This window comes from Prinia subflava, chromosome 2 (genome assembly GCF_021018805.1).
Source record: "Prinia subflava isolate CZ2003 ecotype Zambia chromosome 2, Cam_Psub_1.2, whole genome shotgun sequence".
Classification (NCBI taxonomy): domain Eukaryota; kingdom Metazoa; phylum Chordata; class Aves; order Passeriformes; family Cisticolidae; genus Prinia; species Prinia subflava.
The window spans coordinates 46,699,302-46,711,688 of record NC_086248.1 but is presented as its reverse complement, the minus strand read 5'-3'; the positions used below and the strand labels follow the sequence as shown (position 1 = coordinate 46,711,688).

The 12,387-nt window shown below is 39.0% G+C and overlaps 1 protein-coding gene across 1 annotated transcript in view; it reads left to right on the top strand.

Moving 5' to 3' along the window:
- Nucleotides 1–12,387, top strand: part of LAMA4 (laminin subunit alpha 4) — a 99,334-nt gene that overhangs the window by 69,888 nt on the left and 17,059 nt on the right. The window contains exons 21-27 of the mRNA XM_063389831.1: nt 16–178; nt 2,257–2,390; nt 3,333–3,504; nt 5,541–5,672; nt 6,686–6,828; nt 10,204–10,339; nt 11,477–11,614. Of these exons, the coding sequence (XP_063245901.1) occupies nt 16–178; nt 2,257–2,390; nt 3,333–3,504; nt 5,541–5,672; nt 6,686–6,828; nt 10,204–10,339; nt 11,477–11,614 (1,018 nt within the window). The remainder of the gene's footprint in view (nt 1–15; nt 179–2,256; nt 2,391–3,332; nt 3,505–5,540; nt 5,673–6,685; nt 6,829–10,203; nt 10,340–11,476; nt 11,615–12,387) is intronic.

Here is a 12,387-nt window from a genome sequence, read left to right as displayed (position 1 = left end):
CAATCTTTTCTGCAGGATTGGAAGACATGGCAAAATGTTTTTAACTGTGCCCAGTCTTAGCAGCACAGCTGAAGAAAAATTCATCAAAAAGGGAGAGGTTCTTGGTCCTGGCTCCCTTCTTAATTTGGAACCTGATGATGCTGTTTTCTATGTTGGTGGAGTGCCTCCAGGCTTCAAGGTTGGTCAGATAAATGTTCTCTATTCAAAATTAAACAGTGCAAACTAATCTTGCTTCTATTTAAATACGGAAATGGTAGATAAAGAAAAAGCCTTTATTTAGTCATTTATCATCTTAGGACTCCATCTTTTAGCCATGGTGAAGAAGTTTATCCTTGCATATTTTGTCATACAAGTAAGATGATCAGGTTTCTGATCTTCAGGTGAGCTCCTGTTCAGGCTTCCTGAAAAGTACTAAAAGGAAGTCTTGCTAGCTGTTAAATAGCATGCATAAACAAAGGCCTATTAGTCCAACTTAACTTGCAGGCTACCAGTATTTTTCAATGCTAATGAGTTCTTCGTACTTAGAGTTTCTGTTCTACAGCCGTCACAAAAATGAAATGTATTGTTAATATTAGGATTTTGTGGATAACTAACAATATAGCCATTGGTTTGAATTTAAATTATCACTGGTTTAAATCCAGACTTTTAACAGCATGAAAAGTTGCAAGTGCAAAATATGTCTGAAGAGGTGTGTGAGACGAATTAGTCTAGTTCCTAATAGTCAGCGTGAATTAGCATCTAACTTATCTGCTGCTGTGAGCATACCAGTTCCTCTTTTGGGATTTAAAAATTGCTATCAATGATCTTGGCTGTGAAAATTGCATGGCTGAATAAAAACACACCTAGAAAGACTTTAGAGAATCCTAAATTCTTTAAGCTAATTGTGGCAGGTGCTAAAAAGATCCAAATGCTGATGCACAAGCAGATCTCCTAAAAACATAAAACCAAAGAAAGAGTAAGTCAATATACTTACAGATTCCTGAGCTCGGCATTGTTGTGACTACCAGGTATATGCCATGGCAGGAATTTTGGATCACTGAGCCCTGGGTGCAATCTTCCTGTGAATAAGACTGAAGACTGAATAACAGTTTCATACATGCATGTACATACAAAAAGTCACCTAGCAAATGAGCCCTCCAGGTCTGTTCCAGAGCAGAGGAAAAACAAAAGAGGAGAGTAAAGGAAAGTGGAAAGGAAAATAAGAACAAAAGGATTCCTGGTATTATTTGATAGGCCCCTTCCCCCTTAGAAAAGGACACCTCACATTTTTATTTACTAACATATAGTCTGATTTGTTAAAAGTGGTTTGCTTCCATCTTGCATACTTTGCAAATATGAAATGCACCACAATCACTAGAACTCCCATGCTCAACATAATTTCAAAGAATAGAAGAAACAAAGGAAAAAAAGAAAACATGATCATTTACCAAATGTATCTGTGTGCAGATAAGAATGTAATTTTCTTTTACAGCTACATATATTCTGTATTACTGTATTACCGTTACTATTGTATCATAAGAATGGAAATAATGAGAAGATGAAGAAAAGCTACTCACAGTGATCAAACTCTGAAGTACAAGAGGAGTTATTATTATCACACCTGTTCCACAAGACAAAATATTTTAATATAAAAAGAAAGGCCTAGGTCTGTTAGATTTATTCTTTTGTATTTTCCCCCCACCACTGTGGCTGTTTAAATTCCATTTGCAGTGACCTTTGTTAAAAGAAGAAGTCTCTACATTCTGTTATCTGTTCAAAATAACACCTACTGAGGATTACCCACTGGCACAGATTTTGAATCCCAAGTTCCTGGGTTTAAAGAGCTCTCTCATTTCTCTCTCTTTAATTATGCTATGGAGTTATTTTTCTGGCTGTGAAGGATATCTATGCATTAGATATGAAATATCTACTGAGTTATTCAAATACATTGAGTAAGCTCTGTTATTAGTAAAATCTTAGCCTTTTTCCCTGTTGCCAAGCATGCTCTCATCAAAACTACAAAAGTTTTTGTCTGCAGTTGCTGTAACTGGACTAATTCTCTCACTATGACACCGTTTATGTGCTCCCTTTTTACTTACAGCCCAAAGGCCGTATCACAATAGGGACTGTGAAGAGTATTCACAGCACTATCAACCTTTTCTTTTGAAAATAGGAATTGCACAGGGACAAAACTGATCCCAGGCACAAATGCCCTCACAACACCCAACTAAAGAGTGCCACCTTTCTCCTTTTAACCCTTCCTCGTCCTCTGCACAGCTGCCTCCTAGCCTAGACCTACCTGGCTTCATCGGCTGCCTGGAGCTGGCTACCCTGAACGATGATGTGATCAGCCTGTACAATTTCAAGCATGTCTATAACATCGACACCACCACATCGCCACCTTGTGCCAGGTAGGGGACAGTCCCATCCTCACTAGCTATCTCACAATCATATTCCTTCGTAAAGGGAACTGCCACATTAGCTGGGGCTTGTTCCGGGCTCCCTCCTTACCCCATCCCTTGCCTAGGACAGAATTGCTCCTGATTCAAATCATGTTGCTCCAAGTGATACAGCCACAGCCAGACAGGTCTAGTGGGCCTGATAATCTTGAGTGTAGTCCCAACCCCAGCTAGAAAAGTTTATACAGAGCTTTCTACCTGCCATACACTTAAAGCCACAAAAGATATTCCTTAGATAAGCCTTCACAAACTGGGAAACGCAGCTCCTAAAGTAGAAGTGAACATGAACTGCAGCATTCATGTACCACAGACACAGCAGGCATTTTGCTCACACAACAGGCAGCAACAGTGGAACCTCTCTCTCAAAAGAAAAGGAGAGTAACTTGCAGCATGCACTGGGAAGAAATGCAGGAACTGTTGGGATAGAGAAAATGAGCTTCCCTCACCATTCCCACAGGGAGCACAAGCTGCTCCTCTCCAGAATGAAGCATACCAGAGTCTGTGCTCAGCTAAAGTTCTTGGAGAATTCAAATGGATTTCTGCACAAACTGGGAAAGCTCTTAGTGGAAATACCTATGTATCCTTATAATGAGGAAGTCAGTGCTGTGGGCCTATCACTTTACAAGGATGAGCAAAGAATTTTCCTGTCCTCTACATATAGCACAAGATAAAAGCACAATGCAATGATGAAGGAGTCAGATGCACTTTCAAAGCTATACATTATTTCTCAGGAAAAACTTACCAAAAAAAAAAATTGAAAGGAAGTCATCGGTCTCACCATTGCCAGGCAGAAGCAGAAGTTCATAACAACTATTTCAAAAAAGTATGTAAAGGCATCCCCTAAATTAAAATGGATAAATTCCAACTAATCCTTCCCTGCTGGTTCTTCCATAGAGATAAGTTGGCTTTCACTCAGAGCCGGGCTGTGAGCTATTTCTTTGATGGCTCTGGCTATGCCTTGGCCAGAAACATTGAGAGAAGAGGAAAATTCAGCCAGGTGACTCGATTTGACATTGAAGTTCGAACACCTACAGACAATGGATTGATTCTACTGATGATTAATGGGGTGAGTACCATGTCCTGCTTGTACCCTTAGCACCACAAGTTCCCCTGAACCTAGAATATCTCGGAAAATCCAAAATGTTTATGTACTCATATTTAACTTCTGGGAAGAGGAAATACTAAGTGTTTGTCTGGTGCATGTATACATTTGGAGGGAGCTGGAACTTCCTTTGCAAGGCCTCAGAAAGCCGAGATCCTGAGTTGGACTCTGCTTTTATCCAGAGACAGTCAGGACTTCAAACTGGTCATATCCTTCTGATGATACTTCGAGACGGACTCCAGTTAAGCCCAGTTGTTGTACCTTTGTTTAAATGTGAATGCTCAATCAAAGCTACAGGAAATTTTTGTAAAGTAAATCCCAAAAAGCAGCCACTTTGTGGTAGCTGCCAGTTTATAGCTGTGCCTCAGGGTGTACTAGAGTTAAATATTTAAGTTACTGGAAATAGAATGCAGCCTAAATTAAAAGGCTTGATCCAAATGTCAGGAGCTTTTCTGAAGTGTGATAGTGGTGCAATTTCTATAAGAGTTTGAAGACATGAGAATATCCTCTCAATACAAATGTGGATTTTTTTTTGGTCTTTGGGTATTTCCACATCAAGCTCACGAGTTCTGTGTGGATTACAATCTAGAAAAGCCACAGAAAACATTTTTCTATGCAGATTAAGTCCACAGACAGACCCTTGTGTGAACACCTACATGTAACACTGCTTTAAGCATTCAGAAGAAAAAAAATCCACTCTTAATAGAAGAGCTACTCTCAAGTGTAGCCTTTAGAGCATGAGAAGCAATTTTCTCTGCAGCATAGCATGCCACTACTAACCTTCATTCTTAAGAGGTTTTGACTAAGCAGCTGCTGTTAAAAGTTTAAGAGCCTTTGTTGCAGAGTACTTATTTTTCTTCCAAGAAAAAGCACCTGGAGGTTTCTTGGAGACATATGCACTTTGTGTTTGTCAGTGGAAACTACAATCAAGGTGGATATCAGCTGTGGGAGACCATGCCTGCTCACAAGCACTTTTAGAAAGTCTGTGTAAGCTGGTCCATTTTTCAATTCTGCAAAGACAGCTCATAAATATTCAGAATGTAATCCTTGTTTCATTTTCAAGTTTAAGTTGTTCAGAACAAATCCAAGCTGCAGTTTCATTTAGAAGAGCTAGATTAAAACCTACTGTTACTTCTCTAAGTAGTGACTTCTGAAGGTGGGCTCATTTATGTCAAAGATAGCAGTTCTTGGCCTGCAGTAGTGTTTTGAGAATAATTGTTCCCATGTTTCCATTACGCATGAACACTAGGAGAGAACAAAGCACATTAGCATTGAAAGAATTAACCCAGATGCACATTTACTGTAAACTGTTCTTTCTGTTTCTTTTTGTTCAGTTTTGGAACAAGGCTAATTGTAGGGTGCAGATCTTCATTTAAAGCACTCCCTAAAGATTTCTAAAGTACAGCTCCTGTTTATGAAGTTCAGGTCACCCAGCCACAGAACAGAAACCAAATCATAAAGTGGGAACAGTCAGGAACTCTAGAAACCAAATACACAGTAAATATACTCTGGCTATTGCTCACCTTTTAGTAAATACATCAGTGCTGATCAGGACTGTGAAGACAAAATCCTGAGTGATTACAGACATTAGCAGAGGCTGCTAATGCAGATAAAGACATTTTAGCAAAACATTGCTTTTACCCGTGTAATATCTTTCATTTAGGACATGTGGTATTATTTTAATCATGAATAGATATGTTTGCATCAGGAATACCTTGATGGTAAAGAATAGTGACATCACTGTGCTACCAAATACTATTTCTATAAGGAAACAGTTCACCAAGTCTTCCAAAAAACGCCACTTATAAAATAATTTTGTGCATATGCATATATACACATATATTATAAATATAAAAGTATAGAAACTGTGTTATAATTTTGCAAGTAATAATTTATTTCCTAGTATGCTTTTCCCAATGTCAGTCTCATAACACTGTTTATTATTTTTTTGAAATTGCTGCCACATAGTCCTTTTCTGACTGCTGTTTTATTTTACACAGAGCATGTTCTTCAGCCTAGAGATGCACAATGGCTTCTTGTACCTCCGCTATGACTTTGGTTTCAGCAACGGCCCCATGCTTCTCGAGGACTCCATGAGGAAGGCTAGGATTAATGATGCTAAATTCCATGAGGTACAGATGTGGTTACTATCACAGCTATTTGACCAACTATCCCAGAATCTCCAAGCGGAAATAATTGCTCCAATGCCCATGAAAGGCACAAAAGGATGAGGGTGTAGGTGGTGATACGGCAGAACAGGCGGAAGCATAGAGTGCATACAAGTCCCACCAGTACAGAGCAGAGGAAAGGGAAGGCTGTCCCTGCCTCCTCATAAATCAATGCTTGTAGACAGGTTGTGTGTATTACTAGCCAAGGACAGGACCATTCACATGGGAGAAAGTTTTATTAATTCCATATGAAATTATATCAAGGACAATTCTCTATATCAAACATTAAAATTCCCTCAAGTAAGACTATGTCATTGTATCAATCTGACCATCTCAGCTGTTGTGCATTGCATTACAAGAACTATGGCATTTCCCATTTCATTTGAAAAGAGAGTTGATTTGGTAGCAACCTTTTATATATGCACAGTATTTTAGGTACTTTGGCAGATGTAAAATATCTACCTGTGTTTAGTTTCAGGGAATTTCCTGTAAACTTATGTAACTGTGATAGTAATAAATCCCCCCCATGGTGAGTTGCTTCTCCTGCCTTTTACTTGATGTCAATTCAAAGTCTGGTTGGTGACCAGAACTACAGCTATAGATCTGTTCATATTTAAGCAGAGAACAATTAAGCTTTTTATGCTTTGATTTATGCACTAACTTTTGGATAAATCAAGAAAGTATTCTGAAGTTTACAGAGCTTATCTGTTTGCCATGGTGCAGAATTTGATATGAGTACTTTCATTTTCTTTATTCTTAATTGAAATATCCTGAGGATTCAGTCATAAGAAAAATAGTGACATCAAAACAAACTTCCTACTAGGAATCATTGTCAGCCTCTCACAATTTACAAACAAATTCTCTGTTAAATGGGAGGAGCTTTTCAAACAAAAGGTATAAAGATGCAATCAATTTTGTAAGATCACCATAACAGCTTACAAAAGATGACATTTTCAAGCACATGCTTTTCTTTTCAGATTTCTATTATATATCACAATTCCAAGAAGATGATCTTGGTAGTAGACAGAAGACACATAAAAAGTGTGGACAATGAAAGAACAGCAATGCCGTTCACAGATATTTACATTGGAGGAGCGCCTGCTGAGATTTTGCACTCCAGGTTGGTTTACAAATGGGATTCAATCAGTATTTTCAATTAATCATAGTATGTAAGTTAAGCTGTATGGCCTGTCCTTAGGGGGTTACAATAAAACAATTTCTTTGTCCTCAGCCTTATATAAAACAACCCTTCAGACACTCTTTTAAGTGTCTCTCAGAGCTCTTAAGTACTGAAGACTTCGCGTGATCCAACACAGTTAAATTCTACTGAAACTGGCCCAGTTTTAGTAAGGATAACAGAAACAGCTGTGTTCCTGAAACAAAAAGGCATTTTCAAATAACATATTAACATATAAAATCACTATTGCTCCTTGCTCTGCAAAAAGTGACCAAGACCTTCTACCAATTGCATTTTCAAATATAAAGATGATCTTTTTTCCCACTAAGCATTTCAGTTCTGATTTGTCTCGGGTTCTCTTTGGATCTAAGTCAGCTGGCTCTGTGTAGGCGTGGGAAGAAAAGAAAAGGTCTCATTTTCCCATTGTACCATTAGACAGAAACGCAGTTTTATTGCAGTAGACTGTGTAACTCTCATTTCCTGTCATAGGAATCTGCTGGACCCCAGGGTCATGCCCTGAGAGCAGATCAGCTACTTGAAGAAGAGTATTCTCTTCTGATAGGCAGGATTCATTCCCAGGGTCAGGCAGCAAGGCCAGAAATTTCAGAACGGCTCCAGCTGCTGTTTCAAGTGTCACAACTGCTAACAGGAATACCCTCCATGTCAAAAAAAAAACAAAGGAAAAAACAAAGGAAAAAACAAAACAAAACAAAAAAAAAAAAAAAACAACACACCAAAAAACAAAAACAAAAACAAAAACAAAAAAACAAAAAAAAGCACATGCTGTGCAACAGTTTCTAGGACTTGTGGTAAATCTCATGAAATTTTATTTGTTGTCAGAAGAAACTGTTGACTTGTAAAACAACATCTGAGATACAAAATACTGAATCTTTAAGCTTTTAAGATAGTGACAAACTTCATGTAAAGAAAAATTGTGCCTGTCAGTCCCATGTAATTATTTGAACATGCAAGCAAAGTGGTGGACAAGGGAGAAACAGAGTATAACTTATCTGTCCTTTCAAATAGTTCTTTAGAAAGGTCTTTCATAAGGGGCTATTAAGAGGGCTAGTGGAGTGGAGAGAGAAAAGGCTGCAGTGGATTAGAAAGCAGCTGGGAAGAGAAAATAGGACATAGTAACTTTTTAGTTTTCACTGTATAAAAAGTCTACAGCACATGCTCAAAGGAACCCTCTCGGGGTTGGTATTAAATACATTAATGATCTAGAAAGAAAGTGCAGAGGGAGGGTGAAAATTACTTTCGTTAATCAAGCCTAAAGAACACTGAAAAAGCCCAGAAGGACCTAGAAATGTAGGCAATTGAGCGGCTCAATGGCAGATGAAACTTGTTCACAAATACATTATAAAAGATGAATCAAATGAATTATGCCTGCAGTTTTCCAAGCAGATTGTGGTTATTCTGAAAAACACCTGCAAGGTACTGTCAAAGCAGGAAAATAACATCTTAATTAACAAGCTGTATCAGGAAAAAAAAGAGACCATAAGATGTAAAAATATTATCAATTATAATGTTTAAAAATATATACAGAAATTATTTAAGCAGAGCTGCAACTTTGTGTCTGATATTGTACTCAGCTTTCATTCTCTTGACAAAAGGAGACAGCAAAAAGTATGGGCCAAATGTGATGGCATCGTTCTATTTTCATCAAGAGCATAAGTTGGTGTCCTACTGATGATGTACTACTCTCTCTGTACTGCTACTACTATCCACTACTATTTATGCTTCCTCTTTGCAGACAGACACATTTAACTGATTTTGCAGAGGAGCAGCAGCATGGGGAAACTAGCTCTAGTCTTAGAGTAATCTAATATTCTTCTAAAGCAGCGTAATTTTCACTCACTTCAAATGCACTTTTCTCTGTCAATTGCCTTTTTTCTCCAAACAAATGAATCTGGAAGTATGGCTATATGTTATTTTACTCCCACCTCAGTCACTGCATTATGCAGAAAGCTAAGGGTAGGTAGCAGCACTGGGAACTTAATTCTTGAGTTAAGAAATTAACTCAGAAGCCTTTCTTTAAGTGAAAGCCTTCCTTCCATAGCCAGTTTCTAGAAAATGTTGTAGCATTTAACAGAAAGGCATATTTGTTGCATCCAGCCAACCTCACGGTCAATCAGAGTAAAGATTATAGTGATCAATTGATACCCCACACTTTGGTCCAAATCCCAGTAAGGACGACAGAAGCCTTCCTGTTGATTTTGCCCTCCTGCTGACTTCACTGAGAAACAAATTAAGCCCCTACACCACTCCTTCTCTCACCATATTTCAGACATACACATGTACATCTGCACTACTTCACCTGATGGTTTGGTTTTTACCAATGCAAAAAAATAAGCATTTCCAGATTTAGTTCTTCTGCCATGCTCCCAATATCAGCCTTACAATGAGGTAACTCATAGACAATGAGTGCAGGTAGCAGATGTCAACAGTGTCATGTCACATGAGGCGACGAGAGTCCCACTGCAAAGGTATATCTCGCTTAAAGGACAAAGACTCTTTCCAGGCATCGGGTCAAAACTGGATTTCACATCCACTCCTTCAGTGTATTTGTTCCCTAGTTATCTCCTGGACTGGTACGCCGCAGTTTCCACTTAATTTCCTTGCCTGAATCACAGACTCATTGTGATTTTACGCAAATTACTACTTCGTGCACTTTGAGAATCGTGAGGATTCGATTATACATATATATAAATCATATATATATATAAATTCAATTATATTCACCCTGTACTGTAATGTTGTGGTATGTTGGTAAGGTGTGGAGTTGAAAACTAGAGTGATGAGTTCAAGCAGTTGGGATACACTGCTGTGCTGTCTGCCTCAAATCTGACATTAAAAGGATCCTGGAAGCACATCCACTGTTCTCATTTAAAATTATGTAAACCCACATATCAGCAATTAGAATTTACTCGTACTTCCCAGACCTCTGTTAGTATTTTTCTTAAGAAATAGAGACCCATTTGCTTGCAAAGGCAATAATGGAGTTTGCAAGTAAAAGCAAGACAGAAAACCTAAATCAGAACTTCTCTTCAAAGCTAAAAAAAATGGAGATAAAAATCCATTTATTTTTACTGTAAGTAGTTATAAATACATAATATTTACTACAACTGGTGCATCTTGACTTTTCAAAACATAGACTGTGGCTCATTAGTTGTTTTATATAAAGATGCAAGAATTGGGCACTAGTGACACAAATTACTGAAGTTCTTCCAGGCCTTTTAGAACACCTTGGCAACAAATTCTTGTTCAGAAAGGCAAGGGCTATCTAACTGCAGCTTGTTTGGCATTGTTGTCCAACAGCATTAGCTCACATCTGGCGGGAAGTATTGGCTTTAAAGGCTGCATGAAGGGTTTCCAGTTCCAAAAGAAGGATTTCAACTTGTTGGAAGAACCAGGAACCCTGGGAATCAGCTATGGGTGCCCAGAGGAGTCACTGGTAAGCATAACATCATTTGTGGCATAACAGCAAATTTTGACTATGGATATTGAGTTTTGACTGGGAGCTTGAGTTTTACTCCGAACAATGGAAAGACAGTCTTCCACCAAGAGAATCACCTTGCACTCATTGACTGGCAGTGGTGGGGGGTTTGTGTGTGTCTGTTAAGTCTGCTGACATAATACCCAGTTTTCACTCTGAACTGTAGCACAAGGCATTTCACTTAAAATTCTTCTCATATATGAAATTGCAGTGCGAAAGCTCAATCTGAAATAAATGATGCACTGTATTCTGAATGGAAATATTCCAATGTAATTAATTTTTTCCTAAAGAGCCGAGGAGAAACATCTTTACACGCATTCTAATACAGATGTGTGAAATGGAAAAGACAGCAAAATACTCACCCTTCAAATGGGTTCTCCCTTTAAGCTAGATCAGCTACTCCTCTGTGACACCCACACCAACTGCACCAGCATTAGCTCTGAGAAAATTGCCATTTAGCTTCTGGTCCCTTCTGTCATTCATCATTTGTCCATTACAATGCAAGGCTGGCAAATCCAGAGTGTTTGGGGTCTTCATCTTGTGGCCATGTCTATCAAAAGCCACGCTGCAAACCTGTGAAGAGGAAGGATCACTTGTAGAACTCACCACACAACCTCGCTCTCTGTCAACACAGAAGCTATCTGCAAATTGTCCTGCCTTGGACCTAGTTCTGCTCATGAGACTCAGAGGGTTATAGACCACCATGATCAACTCCCTTCACCTTACCCCAGTACCCAGCACAGCACATAAAGTAATATATCACGTGTTGGAACTGTGATTCAGTGCCACACAGCGCAGACAGGGGCATGAGCCCCTCTGTTCCTACTTTTCATGCTCTTAAACATCAGCAGACATAGAATGGGGCCAAGATCCCTGGAAGCCGGGAATAATTTGACTTAGTCTAGAATTGCTACACTTTCTCAAGATTTTCCCATGATGTGAGGGAAAGCCTATATAAATTAGGTTTAAGATGTGCAGGAAAAAATGTCTTTTAGAACTGACCGGGCTGCAACTGTTAAAAAAATAGCCTCATTCTTTGTATTATTAGAATGTTTCCTGAGCTGTACTTATAATTTTGTTTTATTTAATATACAGATGTCCCGCAATGCATATTTCAATGGTGAGAGCTTCATTGCATCAAGCCAAAAAGTGTCCCTCTTTACTGAGTTTGAAGGAGGCTTTAATTTCCGGACATTGCAGCCCAGTGGGCTGCTGTTTTACTATTCTGAAGGAGTAAGTGTCTATTTCTTTTTTCCTGTTTGTTTTATTTTACCTTTTAATTTTTCTCAGGAGAATACTAGGGGAATAACACAATGTCTCGCTTTGTGGTTTCATGATAGAGAAAGGAGTGTGCAATATAGAAGCATTCACTGGTGACCTCATTTTTACAGTTTGCATTTGATCTACAGATGAAAACCAGGAATGCTTCGACCTTGTTTTGATGCTGAGAAGAGAACTGGATCATATGCCTAGAATTAGCATGCATACATTTGCGCTCGCTGAAGTCCTTAGGGCAGAAATGCACAGAGCATCTTGCTGTGATCAGCAGCACTGCAATCCCTATTTGGACCTGCAGGTGCTACCAAAGTACAAATAATATTAAGGACCTGACATTTGCCATCCAGACAATCAAGTACAAGCAAAGTTTGTTTGAATTAGTGGCACGGCATTTTGAGCATTGCTGACAGAAATCAGCCAGAAAGCTGCCTACATCCCAGATGGCACTCAGACCTCCATGTGTGACTGGGAAAACTGCTGCTTGAGAATGGCTCCTTGCACCTATTGCTCTAAATACCCCCTCAGAAGTGTGACACGGGCAGAAATATGGACTTGCACTCACAAAATGTTGTGTGAGACAAAGCGATCCCAAGATCCTGCAGGCTCAGACTGACATCTGCAGCGAGCATGAGCTCAGATGACAGAACATTTGCAGCCACCCCCAAATGTCTGTTCTGCTATGCTTGCAGAATGCGATCAGCAGTGCAGCAGAGAAGGCTGCGTGACAC